At 42.3% G+C, this 19,137-nt stretch overlaps 1 protein-coding gene across 1 annotated transcript in view; it reads right to left on the bottom strand.

Annotated features, from left to right (window-relative positions):
* Positions 1-703: 703 nt before the first annotated feature.
* The window catches only part of MIPEP (mitochondrial intermediate peptidase), a 177,566-nt gene continuing 159,132 nt past the window's right edge, over positions 704-19,137 (bottom strand). Inside the window, exon 19 of the mRNA XM_032314630.1 lies at positions 704-970. Within this exon, the coding sequence (XP_032170521.1) occupies positions 873-970 (98 nt within the window). The 3' untranslated portion in view covers positions 704-872. The remainder of the gene's footprint in view (positions 971-19,137) is intronic.

Here is a 19,137-nt window from a genome sequence, read left to right as displayed (position 1 = left end):
GATCTCATGCATCGGCTGGACACATGGGATTTCAAATCTGGCCCTTTTGCACCATCTTTGGCCATTAAGGAGAAGTCGGAGAGGCTGTTAGCAGATGTCATTTTAAGCTAAAGTCTATAATTAAATTCGTGACTTTGATGGTGGGAAAACCCCATTGAAGAATTTCTTTCCTATTATTAACACGCAGTGATACAATATGCAAGAATGTAAAGCAGATGTGTTCAGGATAAAGTCAGACCCGGTCTGAATTCCCCTTTCTTCCTTTATGCTGGATCTTGGCACATCCCTTGGTAATTGCACTCATCTTTGTACATTTGTAATCGAGCCAGAAAAGCACGAGTTCAAGTCTTCTCAGTTCTAAGTCCATCTGTGGAGCCTAAGCACTCAGAGCAACGCAGTGCAGTCAACTATAAGCACTCTGGAAACCGTACTTGCTCCAAGCACATTTTCCAATGGTCATCGTTCAAAAGAACTATATTGTGTAACTCTCCTGAAGACTGTTTCAAACTAAAATAAGTTTGCTTATAATTAAGTCCCTAATTTAACCAATTAGAGATCGATGCAAGGGGAAAAGTTCAACAGGAGACTGATTGGCTTAAGGAAGTGCCCATACCTTGAACTTAAGAACACGAGGCTCTAGTTTTTATTAGCTCACTGAGTAGATTTCCATTATGTTCAAAAACCTGCCAAACAGGCTAAAAGCCAGCATCATTAAAACAAATTATTTATTCCAAGTTCCATCAGTTTAAGGGTTTTCAGAAGTCATTACAGAAGTGAATACTGAAGTCAGAAATGAGTGTTCACAGCTGTAGCATCTACAACAAAATTCATTATCTACACAACCTCGGTCTGAAAGAGACAAGGTGCTTCCATCATTCAGAATCCATGAGAAAAGTTTCGAAGTCCAGATCCAAGTCAGAAACAAGGGCACTTACAAAGTCATCAATAGAAGGACACTTCTGAAGCATACCTGCAAACAAAGAAAAGATCAGCCAGCACATCCACCTGCAGACAATAAAGAGAGACAAAGACACTGTACCCGAGGGGAATATTCTGGCTTTTTGAAATGAGACCTTGTAAGAACTGCCTATGTAAACATTATAAAAAATCATGAGTGAAAAAAAATTCTTGGGCAGTGGGTGGACCTTGTGGCTATTTATGATTTTAATATATTTTTACTATCTAGTCAGCAATTAACATGAGATTTATGAGCAAATTCATTTCCCAAGAGTTTTTCTATTGCAGATATTTCTATATACTTAGAGTGATGTTAGAAGGCTGAATTTTTAGTCACCTTTGAGTGCACTGGTTCAGAACTTAATATGTTTAGTTGTTTATCAAGTTTTAGTATCAAGTTCCATATACTTTAAAATCAATCAAATGTTATTCTTTTGCAGAAATCTTGTATCAGAATCAAGGTATTGGCTTTCCTCCAGATTTTCCTATTTTGGAGAACTCCTAGGTTTGCAACTTTCTAAATGGGTAATAAGGAAGTCATTTAAAAACTCCAGTACTCAGATTTCCTCATATAGCATCTAAGGTGGCTATCAAGATAAAACAAGAAGATGTAGTAGAAAACAATGAGGCATCATGTCTAGCATATATTCATAGTTTAGTAAAAAGCTAAATCTATCTCTACTCTACTCCAAAGAAGCCGAATATTCAAGCAATCAACCTCTTGCCTTGACCTGTATTCTTGGCAGATAATCCTAACTCAAGGGTTGGACAGGGCTTTATACATTGGCATTAATCTGGGGGTGGATCCCATAAAACTCATTCTAACACAGAGACATTAAAAGATTGCCAGAGTCCTCTTTCTATCTCCATCTTTAATGCAGTTCCATATAATATATCTTGAGTATTTGCTGTGTATAAAGGATCAGTCCAGGTCAGTCAAAGATGAACAGACTAAGTCATAATATGCCTAACTGTAAAAGCTAAAATTATGAAGTGTGTCAAAGAAAACACCCTGTGACTTTGAGGTAGGCAAAGGTTTCTTAGGACAAGAAAGTAATAACCATAAAAGAAAAAAACTGCAGTATTAGATTTCATCAAAATAAGAAGCTTCAATTCTTTAAAAGAAAATAAATAGGTAAGTGGCAGAAAGGGAGAAAATACTCAACATAATATATATCTCACACTGGATTGGTATCCAAAATAAAGGACTCCTTCAACTGAACATAAAAAGAATTTTTTAAAAATTCCAGTAGAAAAAGATTCCAGTAGACCTTTCACAAAAGAAGACAACCAAGTAAACACAACAGGCACTAAGAAGATACAATATCATTGTCATCTGGGGAAAGAAAACTGAAACCACAATGAAACACCACAACACACCCACCAGAGTGGCTAAAATTACAAAGGCCAAATATAGGGAAGGTTGTGGGCCAACCTGCATTGTCACATGGAGTGGTGGAAGGGTGAAATGGTATAACCACTTTGGAAAAAGATCTAGTGGTTTCTTATAAAACTAAGCACACAGCTACCCTATGACCCCACAACTTCCTCCTAGGTATTGACCTGAGAAAAGTGAAACAAAAAAAACAAAAAAGGACTTTACAACCCTAAACTGGAAACAACACAAGTTTCCATCAACAGGATATAGATAAACATACACGGTATATTCGGAAAATGGAGTATCAGCGACAAAAAGGAACAACCCACTGATAACGTGCAACAACCTGGGTGAATCTCAAGAGGCTTACACAAAGGAGTACCTCCTGTTTGATTTCATCTATAGGAAACCCAAAAGTGGGCCCAACTGATCCATGCTGAAAAAACACCAAAACCGTGGATGCTCTCAGGAGTGGAGATGACAGTCTACTGAGAAGGGACGCAAGCCAACTTCCTGATGTGATGGTAAATGTTCTATACCTGCATAGTGATTGGTATTAAGGTGCATATTTGCATCAGAATTCATTAAATGGTACATTAAAGATTTATGCATTTCACTGTATATAAATTTTATCTGAAAAGGAAAAGTAAAGAAATATGCATATTAAAAATGTCTGGAGTAAAATGTACTGCCATGTGACACGTGCTTTGAAAAATTACATATATATACATATATAATACGTACAGAGTGGATTCATGGACTGACAGAGGAACGGATGGCTGGAGGTGTGATAAGACAACAAAATGTTATTGTAGAATCTAAATGGCAAATGTATGAGTGTTTACTGTACTATTCATTCAACTTTTCTCAATCTCTGAAAATGTTCAGCATAAAACATTTGGGAAAAAATCAACTGTGGGTGTTAACAGTGTATAAAGTGCCATCAGTGGAGAAGAGAGGGTGTAGGATGAATTCTGATGAGAGATTCAGAAGGCTTTGGGGAGAGTTGGGATCTCAGTAGAAACCTGAAGGATAGAGAAGATTCGGGTTCAAATTCGGGCCCTCCCGGGACCTCTCCTAGGTGGAGAGGACCCCGCAGGAAGGTACCGAAGCAGGAGAAGGCAGAATGTAAACGGAACATGAAGTGGTCTGGGGCGGGCTGGAGGAAGGCCGGAGGAGGCTCTGGGAGACATGTTTTTCGAAGACTCGAAGGGTTGGAACTAGGGTGACCAGGATGGGAAGGTAACTGAGCCAGAGCGCTAGAGGAAAACCAAACCTTGTCACATTTAGGTGCCTGGGGGTGCTCCACGTACAGGCCACCAGGCCTCAGCCAGCAGTGAGAAGAGCGAGCTCAGGGGCAGGACCAGGACAGGACACACAAACACAGTCATTCCCAGCGGTAAGAGGGACTGTGTGGGAAACTGCCCAAGGACTGGCTTGTGTGGTGGACATAAAAACAGCAGAATCAAAGCACAAAAACAAAATCCAAGCACATTTGTAAGCCACTAACCAGACCTGGAGTAGTTAAGAACAATAAGAATATCATGATTGTAATTTCAACTTTGGACCGAAATATTTTCACCCTCATTCAAGTTCAAATTCTAATATCTCCATTCAGGAAATACCTGAGAAATAAGGAGCAGTTACTGAAAGACAATGTCATTGCTTTGTCTTTATTTACAATACAGAAGTTTGACACACAATTTTCTTTTTATAGTAAAATAATCTGTATGGGTCAGAGAAGGTCTTTCCTCTGCTCCAGCTGTGTCACTAGGTTAGAAATGTTCAGTCTTTGATGACTGCTAGTGCAGCACATTTCCCATTGCATCTTTAGGTGTAGGATATTGCGTAAGTAGAAGCAATCTGACTAATAAATCAGGTTTCATGCATTTCCTGCACACCAAGTTTCTTAATGTAAGGAACAGTTGTAGGGAAAACATTTAAACATGGCTTTCAATCAACTGTGTTAACCTATTACACCCTTTTCTTCCCTTTAGTATGTGAAACATTCTATAATTAAATGACTGGTCGTTTATAATTAAATGCCTGGAACTGTCAGAAGGTAAGACCCATCTATTCAGAGCCAACCGATTCAGTTAAGCATGGCCTCCTACCCCTTTGAAGTGGTTCACTTTAACTCGACAAACTGCCAACATAAATATGACCTTGCTCTGTCCTTCTCGGGACACAGACCTAACTAGCATACGTCCTTCTCCAATATGCCATCCTCAACACGCCCTCATCTCAGAGAACGGCAATCACAGCTGTAGCAAAAGCTCCTGGTGTTTTTAAGTCCAATCTGGTCAGCAGTAAATGGTTTGGTAATTTTGGACATCATGTGACCGTGAAAAGTGAAGGTCCCCCAAAGAGGACATCAAGACCCAAAGGAGTAAAGAATAGCTCCCAAGGCAAGACTTCTCTTGGCATATTGTCATGGTATCCTTGCTTTAATTAGATTTAAATGTTCTGCAAGTGTCAACATGAACTAACTTCTACACAGAGAATTAAAAGAAAAATGCAGTGTTTTCAGGCAGTTTCCCAAGTCAGAAAAATTGAAATTAGCTTTTCTAAGTGTGTACCGTCAAAAAAATTCCAGGAATTCTGATCTTTTTAAGAAGCTGACAAAGATGTCCCTTTTGTCTTCAAGTCTTGATCTTAAAGGGTGATGATTGGACCTGCAGTTTCTTGGGAACCCCTGGGAGCCAGCTTGGGGGCCGTTAAGTCCAGAAGTGGGTGGAATTTACAAACATATTTCACTGTGGAAGTCACCTAACTTGGGGGTGGGGGTGGAAAGACAGACTGATGTTGCCAAAAGGACTGAAATTGCACAACTGCAAGAAGTGTTGACAGCAATGTAAGAAAGACAAAACTGCATTAGGACAGACATTGTACATATTCGTTCATAAAAAGGGAAAGAGGGTAGTTGAACTTCACCTACTTGTCCTAGAGGAAGAGAGAATACATAATGAGTAGTTGAAGAATGATGATTTAATTTATTTTTCTCCTCATTTTACCTGAGAGGCAAATGGGCTAGTAAAAGTTGGTACAAGCCAGAACACTTTCATCTCCACTGCTCTGCTCAAACTGGCATGTTTCATAACCTTCACGTACGAGGGCAATTAGATGGGCCTGACTAAAATAAATTATGATATCAAAAGGTTTCCAAGACTGACTCCTGAAGCAGTAAGGGTTTCCAAATCGTGCTACGTGCTCTTCTTTCTACTGCCCTATTGGCACAGAGCTGGAAATAAAGTAAAGCTGAAGATACCAAGCAGGAGGACCCCCGACAGCCAGTCTAGAAAGGATTTATGGGGAAAAAAGTGACAATGGCAGTTACCTGCTGAGCAATCACTGTGCACCAGGCACTGTGCTAAAACACACTTGTGAAAAACCTATTTCACAAGTAAGAAAACAGAGTGAAGCGGGGGGTGGTCACACAACTCTTAGTTTTTTTTGAACCCTGGAAGGCTTGGTGCCAGAGCCCACGTTCCCAGAACACCATGATATATATTATATTGCCTCAGGCCCTGGAATTTTGCAAAACAACACATTCTGAGAAGACGCATCTTTCAACATCAGCATCCCGGATATGACAAAACCCACCTGTGAGGAGATGTTCTGGGGGGGGGTGGGGGAGGGCCTGATAGCTTCCTGATGTCACCCATGGCTACATGGATCCAGCTTATTAACTGTCCCCCTCCTGCCTTGAAGACAGAGCAGGTGTTTTTGGTGCTACTGAGGACACTTTGCCCACAGTCACAAGGGCTGAACTGCGCATGGAGGTAGAGCACAGAGAACACAGGGAGTGAGCTCTGCTGAAGAGGCTGGGACCAGGAAAATGTCTCTTCCTCTCTGGGCATGAGGCTTGGCCATGCTCCGCTGCCACTGCAGCTGCAGGCATGATACGGGCAGAAAAAAAGTAGCGGGAGTTCTGCACGTAAGGAGGTTTCCTGGGTGGCCTCCAACTGTCTGTGGTATCCCCTTGCAAACAGAAGCCCTTACACGTTTGAGGGGCTCCCAACTACGCCTATTTCTATGCTTTTACCAAGAATGGATTTTGCCAGTTCCAGGAGGAGTTGTGTATGTGTTCAAAGCTGCACGTTCACGCCCTGTTAGTCTGTGGTCTGGAATCCATAATCTAATCAGACCACCATTTAAATATCAACGCATTCTTGGCGGGAACTGTTTAACCTCTTGAATGCCCGTCTGCATGTGCAACTAATACAGTTCATTGAGAACATGACAGGACACCTGGTTGGCGGTGTGATGAAGCCTCTGAGACAAGCTGGCAGAGATGGACTCCTGTTGCAGCCCCTTTTACCACGCACTACAGGAAATGACTAGGGCACTTAAAAACATTTAAAAAATTTTTTAAAGTTTTACTTATTTATTTAACAGAGAGAGACACAGCGAGAGAGGGAACACAAGCAAGGGGATTGGGAGAGGGAGAAGGAGGCTTCCCGCAGAGCAGGGAGTTCGATGCGGGCCTCCATCCCAGGATCCTGGGAGTATGACTGGAGCCAAAGGCAGACGCTTAACCGACTGAGCCACCCATTTGTCCCCAAAACATTAGGATTATTTTGAGCCTTGGAAGAGAAGTAGAATCGTTACATCTCCTTTTGGGGTCCATTTCCTATATTGCTGAACACCAAGCAAGGATGCCCAAGCTAAGAAAACTGTGGCTGAATGTGACCAAAGTTTAGTGAAAGCAAAAAAGGGTGAAGTAACTAGAAATAAAATCTCTGTAAGGGTTTTTTTCCCTCCCTCCCTCCCTCACTGTGGACCAGAGTCCCTAAAGTCAATTGAAGGAAGGCAAAAGCATGACCTAATTATGTATTAGGAAGATACAGTATATGTACTATATATAAGAATGACCAAGAATCTGTTTTACGGAAATATATGTTCTAAGAGTGCAGTTCTCCGATGAACATCATGGGTATCACCTGGGAACCTGCCAGAAATACAAATGTTGGGTCTGGACCCTCAGGCCTAAGGAATCAGGAACTGGAAGTGGGCTCGTCAGTCAGGGACCCTGATGAAGTATGAGAACCACAGTCCAGATGGACATGTGGAAACTGACTGACGTGGAAAATGAGATCGGGTTTCTCTCCATGGGCAACCATAACTTGAAAAGTATGGGGCAAGAAAGATGTATGAGTTTTCTATGTAACTGAACTAAAAAATATTTGTTTCTCAAGTGAAATGAGAAACAATCTTAGGAAACAAAAGCAGGATTTGTTTGGGACGCTGCTCAAAGTTATGATTACCAAGCCTCAAGAGAGAGGCCACAGCTGGCTGGAAAAGCACCTAAAAGGGTCAAGTGGATCTGGCATGAAAATAGTCTGAAAATCTCTGGGCGGTGGAGGAGGCCAGGAGGGAAGCTGCCCTAAGGCGCGGAGCTGTGGGAGGAGCGCGACACCGTGACTGGCCTTGCGCGAGAGGTCGATCTCCCAGACGCGAGGTGTGCTTCAGGGGCTGGCGGCAGGGTTTTTATTGTGGAAAAGGAAGCAGAGTGTATTTTGCTTATGAGCAACGCCCTGGAAAACAGGGCTTTGTGTTTATCGATTGTTGACGCTCTTGTGAGGACGGCTCGGAACACATCGCAGAGGCTTCTTTCCTGTAGCAATTCTGACTGTTCTGAGCTTGAGACCTGTAATCAGACCTCAGTCGCTAGGGGCTCAGAAGGCCCAGCTGGGGCTCTTTCTCCAGGAAAAAGACCAGGAAGTCACTACAGGAACAAGTGGTCAGCAAGAATGCCATGAATTCTGGGAAAATGGGAGTCATCGTAGGATGGTTCATACGGAGGAGTGCGGGATGCTGCTGAGGTCGACTCCCCACAGACTTGGCAAGCTCCCTCCTTTAAGAGGTTCCGAAAGGGTGCCCTTCCCCCACCCCCACCCCCTACCCCCCACCTCCGGCTGCCGAGCTCCATGCACCATGGCAGTGAGCAGAACCATAGCCATGCCCTACTCCATTTAAGATGGAAAGTCTGGGCAACCGGATGGCTCAGTGGGTTAAGTGTCTGCCTTTGGCTCAGGTCACGATCTCAGAGTCCTGGGATCCAGCCCCTCACTGGGCTCCTTGCTCAGTGGGGAGCCTGCTTCTCCCTCTGCCTCTGCCCCTCCCTTCTGCTTGTGCGCGTGTGCTCTCTCTCTAATGAAGATCTTTTAAAAAAATTAAAAAAAAAAAAAAGACAAACTCTTTTCAAACATTTACAAAAATTTAATGTTCTCAGTACCTGTGTGCCAAGCACTGTGTGCTAAAGACATGAGGCACACATATGAGCGGAACATTATTTCTGTTCTTGACCAGCCCATTATTTGGGGAGAAAACCATAAAAATACATAATGTTAATGTAGAAGAAAGGTGTATATAAGGTACAGAATTGGTGCAAAGGAGGGAGTGATTGAGTTAGGGGCCCAACATGGCACCAGTGCCCTGAAGACTCTATTCATTCCTTCTCCCAAGACGTGGGAAACTGCTCTTTCTGGGCCCTGCTGGGACTTCTCCCTTTGATTCTACCTTTGATTCTGTGGCCACCTCCATATTGTTCCAAAACATTCTACTTTGGTATGCCTGACTTGATTCTGTTTTTTTTTTTTCAAGAAGATTCTCCGTTGATAAAAAAGATCAGTTCACAAGTTATTAAAAGGGATTAAGTGACGCCTGGGGACACTGATATTTTTTTGTTTGATTAAGGATCAAGTTTCTAGACCCAGAGCTTAAACAGGTAATTTTTTTTTTTCATTTAAATAACTCTGTCTTTCCTCGGAGTCATAAAATCTGAGTGATAGACAGCAAGCTTTATGTCCGATTTCCTCTCTCCAAGTTCATTGGGGAAAAAAGAAGGGTCTTTTCCTGGACAAAGAGGAAACCCAACTTATTCCTCTGCCTCACCATCTCGGCCAGATGTGGTAGGAGTGTGATGGGAGGTCTGCTAAGAAGCTGGGTGGGTTTGTCTCAGTAGTTTTTTGGTCCTCCTGAAGCTGGTTCTTTCCTTGAAGAATCAAGGCGGGAAAATCACCCTTACATTTGTGGGTTTCAAAGGTACAACAAAAGTTTGTGTACTGGATGTGTGTCCAGAACTGCCCAGGAGAGCTGAGGCCTGGGTGTTGCATATTTGGGTCCCAGGTGGATACCGGCCTGCTAACTATGGGACTGGCTGGTGTTCAGAACCCCAAATGGACACGGACAAATATCTCAGCAGTTCTGTTAAATCCAACGCTAAAAGCCAAACATAATTGTACATTTCCAGACACTGGTACTTGGTTTAAATTCTATCAGTCAAGTGTGTAATTAGGACCTACAGGCGTCAATTGTTTAGGGGGTCAGACTGGTGGACCAAGAAAAGCTACAGACTCCCAAAAAGAAATGTCCTGGGGACCCCCTACTGGGACCAGAGCCTGCTCCACCAAAACCAACCAGAGTCACTACCATGTGGTTTGAGAAACAGCCTTGGGGGCAATGTGTAGGTTAGGGTTTTAGGCTGAATGGAACATTATCTGGTTTGGCATACACAGCATTTTAGAACTTAAATTTCAGTGTAATTCTCCTTTTCTGACTACACAAAAGTTTTCCTTTGAAGGGGTGCCAAGGGGGAATGGAGAGGAAAGGTAAATTCTTCCTTTTCTAAACAGAACTTGAGATGTCTCTAAACAGGTTCTTATGGTACTGATGGTTAGAGCAGGGGTTTAGTGAGTGATTACCTGAGGTAACCAACTGCCTAAGGGACCTTAGCCAATTACTTCACTTCCTATACCTCGCTTCTGCTAAGAGCAATACGAATGAAGGTAAAGTGTTAGAGTGTAATCTAATGTTTGAAGATCATAAAATTGGCATAGTGTCATCTACTTTGCTTGATTGCTATAAGAATTAACAAAGATAGCACATTTAAGACAGAAAATATTCCATAACTGATAGCAGTAACAATCAGATCCAAAGGCTTATGAAAACCTACTTCCCAGTTCAGTGAGTTAAAGGATAAGGTTGTTTATTTACTTATTTATTTATTTGCACAAGTCGAATTCCAAAACATTGGTCTACGGTTAAGTCTTCAGGAAATGATCATCAAACACACAATCATAAGCTAATTATCCAGCTAATGAATCACTGTTTGCTTTACTTTTTTCTACTTTTTGCCATCTGCTTTTTAGCAAGGTGATGGGGAATGAGGAGGGCACATGTTGTGATGAGCACTGGGTGTTATACATAATGAATGCATCACTGAATGCTACATCAGAAACTAATGCTGTACTATACAGTGGCTAAATGAACATAATAAAATAAATAAATAAAAGAAGGAAACAAAAGATGCAACTAAAATCGATCTATTTTTCTCCCTTATTAGTAGCCATGAGAAAAGGTGTATCAAGAAGAGATCACTGGAACTGTGGGAAAGTTCTGGAAGTGGACAGTGGTGATGGTTACCCAGAACTGTGAATACTTGTGAATTGTGAAGGCCACGAAACACATATTTAAGAATGGTTGAAATGGTACATTTTATATCATAGATACTTCATCGCAATTATAAAAAAAAAAATGAGGAAGAGGTCCCAAAGCACCAAGATAGAGCCTTTGCTCTGCCCAGATGGTCAGCAAGCTCTACTAACCTCCAGGATAACGGGGGATATGCCAAAGGGCAGATTCTCTCTCCAGATCTAGGAATGAGTGAAAAGGCACGTCTGTATATTCCCAACACCATTACCAGCTCTCAAAACCTATCATAAGAGTAAATAGCTATTTTTTTTGTGCACTGAAATAATTATATGTGCCAAACACAGCTAGCCCGGTGAAAAATTACAGTACAAAGGCTGGCCTGGCAGCTTGAAAAGTCTAAAGTGAATTTTACGAGATCAGAACTCTCATTCCAGATTTGTCTCTCCCAAGCCTAGGGCAACTGTATTGCTCACCTTCTCCACTTTGAAGTTTTTCTCTGCTACAAGGCTGTGGTTTACCCACACCTTTTTCTAAAGGTGGATTCCCACTATCTACGATCAGTTCCTGGGAAAACTGGAGTATCAGCCAGAAAGTGAAATTCCTTTCTTCCTTTGAACTGAAAAAACCCCGATTGCCCCTTAGGCTGGGTTACTATCTGTCTCTGGTCAGACAGGAGGTTCTGTCTCTGAGGCCGCCAACTGGATTGAGCATCTGACCTTCCTGCAGGACAGAAGCTGATCCAGCCAGCTGAGCCCCACATACAAGTGATCTGTTTACAAATTGGTTTATTTTAACTTCATCGTCAGATGTATAATTCCATTTAGAATTACACTTCTGGGTTACAAAACATTTTGCCTTTTGAAGCTCCATGTCTTCCTTAAACAAACACACCCACATACTAAACACGGACACACCCTCTTCAAAAATCAGTGCTTTTACAAAAGGGAGGTCTGAGCCTTGAGAACACAGGTGCTCCCTTCTCTTCCATCTCTTTCTTCCAAAAAGCTCTCAGCTATTTTAGAGGCCACGTTGAGTAAATATCCAAACAAGCCAAAGATTAGGGGTTCTATTGACTTGGCTATTATTCCCCGTTGCCATTTACCTCTATTATTGAAACTATGTCATAATCCTGGAGCCACTAAATTCTAAGTCTGGTTCCATGACATGCTTTCTTCATTTGTTCCTGCTATGCCATGCAAGAAAAGAAGGCTGCTGCCAATGAGTGTGTTGTAAAGTACCCCACCTTGCTGGGCATGCACGAGCTCTCATTCAACAAATCTGGTTTTGCCGCAGAACCACTTCATACATGTAAGTCAGCTGACACCTTATCAACACTAGTTAGCATACGCCAACATCCGTCCCCAGGACAGTTTGCTCTGGGAACCCAACAGTATCTTCCTTGAGCATCGGTGTATTTGTAACAAGCAATTCAGGTGCCAAATACTGTAAAAAGAACAAGCGGGAAAATACGCGGAAGATGAGCACAACCATTTCTAAAGCCAAAGCTTCCTGGTATAAGCTGAAAAGTTTAAGAGATAAACAGAGCACCCTAAAGGTGAGTCATGGTTCCACCCGTTGCTCTGGTGTGACCCTGGGCAGTATAGGACACGAGCGCCGCAGGAGCCTGCAGAGCTGTCAAAGCGACGAAACCAGCACAGCACCTGGGACAGCAAACACACTGCAGGCGCGTTTCTAGAAGTAGTTTACTGTCACCCCTCTCATGCTGCTTGTTGCTGCGGTTACTCGTGCCCCGCCACTCAGCTCCAGAAATATAAAAGCAGTAGCAGTTAGTCTTAACTTCTTAATAGCCAAAATAAAGTACTAGTTGTCTCAGGAAAATCAGCATGCGAGGCTACTGTGGTGTTTTCACAAAATTCCTATGCTAAAATGAAAAAAGCATGTGTACAGCACGGAAGACAGCGGGGAACGAGGGACCAGAATTCCAGTTATTTTAGAGGGTGTGATTTAAGATTTCGAGAATTTTTTAAATCTGTTTTCTTTAAACTGCTTGAAAGGAAAATGTAAGTGGAGTTTAGCCGTCCTCCTGACCCTATGGCTCAATCAAACTAAACGTACCTTTAGTTCTGTAAGGAGAAAGATTAAAAAACAACATGTGTTACCTGACATCCTCTACCTTGTGTGATGAGGTAGAAAAAGAACTCAATAATATTATTCAACTATTTGAGAGGTGAACACTCTGAGATTAAGAAGGGATTATTCTATTAAAAAAAAAAACTTTAATGTCAAGATGAACAATTAAGCAAAAGAAAATTAGGTTTTGGCTTGATCGTTCCTTGGTCTAGTTTCGTTATTAGTAATGTTACATAATAGTCAAAAGGAAAAAGTTTCTCTTACAGTTAGTTGAAAAGCCTCAAATAAACATTGGAAGATATCTTGTAAAGTGATCTTTCAGGAAACGATCCAGTTAAATCAAGAGACATCTTCCTGTCTCTACACTCTCTGGCAACATTTCAAACACGAGTCGGTTAGCAAACGCCAGTTTCAACTGTTCCACTGAAATCTGCTCTAAACCTCTGCAACTACTATTATTATTTTGCCTTTTATTGGTATGCTCCCTAGATGGAAATGCACCAGTGTCCCTCAGCACCCAGTCTTGCCCAGGAAACTCAGGGCTTCTAATTTGCTCCGCACTTGAAGCTTGATGCCTCCGGGTATCAAGCTAAGAAACTAGATCAAGAGCTTTGGGGAAACACCATCTGCTTTTCCAACCTGTTTTTAGCCTCCTACCAACAGCAAACATTTGTAACCGCATGTTAAGAACACCATCTATAATGATCATCTTTAAAGAAGGTTTTATAACATTTCCATTAAGCAATCAAAAAGAGCTGGAAGAATATTATCTGTGTTCCTTTAGAACATAGTTACAGTAGATAGAATCTGAAAATGGAATTGCTGGTGTCCTTCTTGGAATGAGTCCACTACAAGTTATTTACTTGGGAACAAAAAGGCTCTCACATCTCAAATAAAGCCAAACTCCGAGACATTATCTCAGATGACTACACAAATGGAGAGGGCCCCATGACATTTACACGGCAAGTAGAAAATGACAGCTTCCTGGGATTCAGAGAAGATGACCAAAGTGGGCAACTCTCACCAAAAGTAAATAGCCACAAAAAACTGTATCAAGAGTCCACAGCTCCAAGAGGGCAGGGGAGGAATGTTGTGAGCTGGCAGAGGCAGTGGGCACCCCAAGGGCTTTGAAGTTATGATGGCCTGGGTCAAATCCTGACAAGGCCGTTTAAAAGCTTGGCACACAGAGTTACTCAGTTTCTCTAGGCTTTACTCCCGCTGCATGTGAAATGGGGACAACGCCATACGGCACATTAATGTTGCAGTGTGCCTTACAGACATTGTCTGTGTCCACATCTAACACACTTTTTCTTTGGAAGATTTTATTTATTTATTTGACACAGAGAGAGAATGCACAGGTGTGTGCACAAGCAGGGGGTGGGGCAGAGGGAGAAACAGGCTCCCTGCAGAGCAGGGAGCCCGATGATGGGCTCCATCCCAGGACCCTGGGACCATGACCTGAGCAGAAGGTAGAGGCTTAACCAGCTGAGCAACACAGGAGCCCCCGCATCTAACACACTTCCTTTGTGACTTCCGTTATGTCATTGTCTCTTGACCTTTTTTGCAAAACAAATCTCCTTCGGGCACGCTACCTGAAATCATTTGGGCAGGAACTTGTGGCACCCAGGACTTAATAAGAGTGCTCTACTCTGAGCACTGGTGAACATGCAGTGCCATGGCCTTTTGTCTAAAGAGGTTCTTGACCCTTCCCTTCCAGCCAGTTGTTTGACAAGCAATACTTTTTCGCAAGCAAGGCATTGTACTGAAATGAAAAGTGCCATCTAGGTATATGTATGTGTATACATACACACACATGGAGTACACACTGACAGGTTAAAAGTGAAAATTCTAAAAAAAAAAAAAAAAGTTAAAATTCCTTTTAAAAGTTACTTCTCCACAGGCTTTTCTTCCTCTTTACTAGCAAAAATTATGTTGTTGAATTTAGTCAGTGCAACACTGACAATGAAATAGAAAAAAAAATCCAGGGATAGTAGATGCTTCTGGATTAAGTTTTACAGAAGAAAAAATCTGTCATTTCCTGATAAAGGCTGACTTCCTTTAACTGGTGTGAAGAATTCAATATGCCATGTAGTTTCTATCACCCTACACTGTAAAAATTATACAAAAGCACATCAGTCAGTGTCTAGTATGATCATATGCAGTTATCTGTTTGATGTGTTTGAGCATAGGAATTACTTATTCCCAATCCTCCAAAGGTTATTTATTTAAAAGTTATAACAAAAACAAAAACAAACAAAAACAAAAAACCTGCCACTCTTTCCATAAAGGCATTCCACTTGTAAGACCCACATCTTTTCTCTTTTGTTTATCTGTATCATTGAAATACTGACCTTGTATTTTAGAAGCAAAGAGCCTCTGAGTGGCTCTTCCAAGGACAGGTATCTCTGATCATTACCGAATACTACTTGTCCCTGGGATTAGACTGGGTATGTTTTGGTTAGAGCATCTGAGGAAATCAGGCTGCAGATTCCCAGATGTGGTACCCATTAACATAACAGGTATGTAGAGAGCTTTCTGGAGGGTCAACATCCTGTCATATTTACTTAGGTCCATACTGTCATCATACCCTCCTCCAGGCTGCCTCACCTACTTGTCAGTGCCCAGTATGCAGGTGGCTGGCTGGGGGGCAGGAGAAGCTGAAACCCAGGAACCTTGCAGGCCCCCAGCCTGTGTTCCAGTGGAGGCTGCAAGCCACCAAGTGGGTACCTTTCTGCAATTCTACCTCCCAGAGGGGGCTCCCTTTTGTAAATCTGACTGGATGCTATACCCCTCACATAAATGTAGGAGCTCTACATTATTCCTTTTTATTTCTGTGTCCCTGAAATGTCTGGTTAGTAGCATTCAATAAACATACACTAAGCTTAAATGAATTAACGTCATCAACAGCTAACAATGCCTTTTTTATTCCATCACATTATTTACCAGTCCATAACCTAAGGATATTAAGGTGCTAAGTCTGAACAAAAGACAGAATTCAGGACATCTCCTCAGTCTTAGGCAAAGGCAGTGTGGCTAAAAGCAAATGGTCCCAGAAGTCAACTCCGCAGCTGGCAGGAGGAAGAGATGTCAGAGGGAGGTGGTGTCGAAGGTCAAGGCCTCAGGAACCACCTGACCCCAGGGAGAGTTTTACTTAGAGCTGATCCTACTTTAATGAAGCCCCAAGAGTTGACTCACCTCCTTTAACAAAGCCCACTACATATTGCCATGAATCAAGTTGCAGAACTGATCTCTGACCTCCCACAGCAGGGAAAGCATTTTCCACTTTAACGCCTGTTTCTTAAGTAACTATTCATTCACCACACTGACATGGCCTTGCGTTATAGGAATTCTGAAACACAAGGAATGATCCATTTTATTCTATCTTGTAGAACACTGGTTATGTACAGTGTAGTAAATACAGGTGTTGTTTAGAGGAAAAGCTCCACCAAGAACACAAAATATGTTGGGTAGCAAAATGCACGGTGTTCACTTATGAGCTGTGGCTCCTGTCTACCTGCTGATGAAGCCTCTTAAATCAGAAACAGATGGAGGCCAGAGAAGCTGGGGTCTCAGTGTGGGTGTGGTGGGGAAGCTAGAACGAGAGGCAGGAGGACCAGACACAATGCCACAAAATCAGAGAAGATGGGAGACACAGAACAAGCAGGTGACAAGCAGAACACGTGCACTGTATATATTTTTTCTTTTACATTAGAAAGGAGCTTTGCAAAAATATCTGGGCCCACGAAACCTTTGGATGTATTGATGTGACAGAAAACTTCCCAGACAAGGGGAATAAAAACCTCTTCCAATAATCACCAGTTTTTTATGGCACAAGAAATATTTCACCTTTTAAGTGTATTTCATATTTATGTACTCGCTCGTTTAACATGTTTACTGACTGCCTGTTGCAGGCACTGCGCACAAGACGGTACACAGAACAGCGCCCCTCCTGTCCAGGAGCTTACATTTTTTTGGAGAGCACAGACCACAGGCCAATAAATGAAACAATACAGCTTCCATTATGTCAGGAAGTAAATATGTGCTAGGAAAAAACCAAAACAAAGCAGAGTAAGAAGCTGGAGGTGCCAGGGAAGGCCTGATAACAAGGCGGAAATAAAGATGATCTATATTTCTTAACATCTGAGCAACCCAACCAAAGTCATCTGATTTACCTCGAACAGCACAGTTCTGCATGGCAGGCTAGTAGTTTTAAGTCATCTTATCTTTTAATATTTAAAATAATTGAGGGGCTGCCTCACAAGTCACAAATGTAAAATACCCTGCAGGACGGGCCCTCATATGCCACAGGGCACGTCTGTGAGCAAGTTCTGGTATTTATTTACCGGACCCCCCCACGCCCAGGGGGCACAGATGTCGGCTAAGTCAGGCAGAAGCTGTTCTGTGCTTATCTCGCCCTTGAAAATCCCACTTAATTAGAAGAATAAGAAGCAAAACAGCACTTTCAAAAAGCGGACAAACTCAGGAATAACCATCCAAAGCCTGCGTGCATTTATTATTCTCATACGGGGTTAGGTCTGCCAGCTTTGCGCCATACGTGGCAAGATTCGGGGATTAACCAGATGACACGATTAAACGTTAACCTCATGTTTTTAAACCACAAGAAATAACTACAACCAATGGGTCGTCCATTAACCAGTGGAAACTGCCTTTTCTCTTGAAGTCACTGCATATGCTTTGTGACAATTGGGAAAATCAATCAACCTGGTGTTGAACAATGACAGTTTATGTAACTTTCTTATTTTTATTTTTTTTATTTTTTATTTTTATAGCTTTCTTACTTTTAAACATCAGCTGTACTTCTGCCGACAGACAAGACTTGCTGCTCCTTGCCTGCTATCATGATCGTACTGAACAAATAACACCAACAGTAAAGCCCGTTTGGCCTATTAGGTTAGTAATCAGCTTATCAAAAAAATAAATAAGTAAAAGTATCAATTGTCATTACCTAAAGACACTGCTTCAACAAGACCTCAATCTTTTCAAGCAGACAGGATATTTTGAGTCCATTTTAATACTTGTGTCATCCTGTCAATGAGAGCTATCTCAAAGTGGAACGAATCTGCCTTGTGACAAAGTAGGTTTCCCATCATTGCAACTGTCTGGGAAGAAGGGCTTCCAGAAGCTAATCAGTACCAGTATCAGTACCTTCAGTAACTCTGGAATCGAAACCCCTTGACTCGGGAGCTTCTTGAGCTGAATTCCATACGGGGGCTGATCTGTTTTAGGGCAATGAATCCACTTGTTGGCTCTAGGTTTCTCTCATACTCTTCCTAATACATCACACTTTACTCGGCCACTGCTCTGTGGCTCTGATCAGTAGGTCCCCGAGGCACTCAAGAGCACGACCACCTCTCCCACAACAAACGGAGGGACTGGGGAGTCATCTTTGACATCCCTCCTGCTTACTCCCTTCCACGCAGAATCGATTCCAAGCCCAGCTGCTCTTCCTTCATAAACAGTCTTCGATCAGAAAACCTCTTTTCATCCCAACTGCCTACTCTCCTGGGCTGGTCGCCCTCATCTCTCACCAGGATTACTGCAAGGAGCAACAAGCAGCCTATTCAAATCAGGCTTACCACAGTCCCTCCTCAGCAGGCAGTGGATACTGTAAACCATAAATCTGATCTTGTCACTACCTGCCTTGGAAATACTCTCCGTGCGTTCTCATGGCCCTCAGAATAAATGCGTGGAAATGTAGCAAATGGAGTTGGGGCAAGGAGGCAAACCACAGATGGCAGTGTCATTACCAGAAATCTTACCAGAGATGCTTTTTTTGTTTTTATACTGACAATTTAAAAGATAGTTTTATATTTACTGAAGAACAGTGAGGACAGAGAGTTCCCATGCAGCACACCCCGTCAGTCCATGCATCTCCTCTGGTGTTAATAGCTTCCCTTGGTTGGGCACACAAGTCACAACTAGTTAACCAGTATTCATTGGTTAACCAATTTGTCACAACAGTAACCAATATTACTGATAGTTAAAGTCATACTTTATTCACATTTCCTTAGTTTTTATGTAACGTCCTTGTTCAGCTCTAAGGTCCCATCCAGGACACCACTCAGGATGTAGCTGTCTGTCACACTTCCTTAGGTTTCTCTGGACCTTGAACATTTCTCTGATTCCCTGAACTTGACAGTTTTGAGGTGTACTGTTCAGGTACTTTGCACTGTGTCCCTCAGTTTGGGTTATGGGTTTGGGAAGGAAGACCACAGAGGTGAAGTCCCCTTCTCAGCATGTCCTATCGTGGGTAT

This window comes from Mustela erminea, chromosome 15 (assembly GCF_009829155.1).
Source record: "Mustela erminea isolate mMusErm1 chromosome 15, mMusErm1.Pri, whole genome shotgun sequence".
Lineage (NCBI taxonomy): Eukaryota > Metazoa > Chordata > Mammalia > Carnivora > Mustelidae > Mustela > Mustela erminea.
This window is presented reverse-complemented; position numbering and strand designations above follow the sequence as displayed.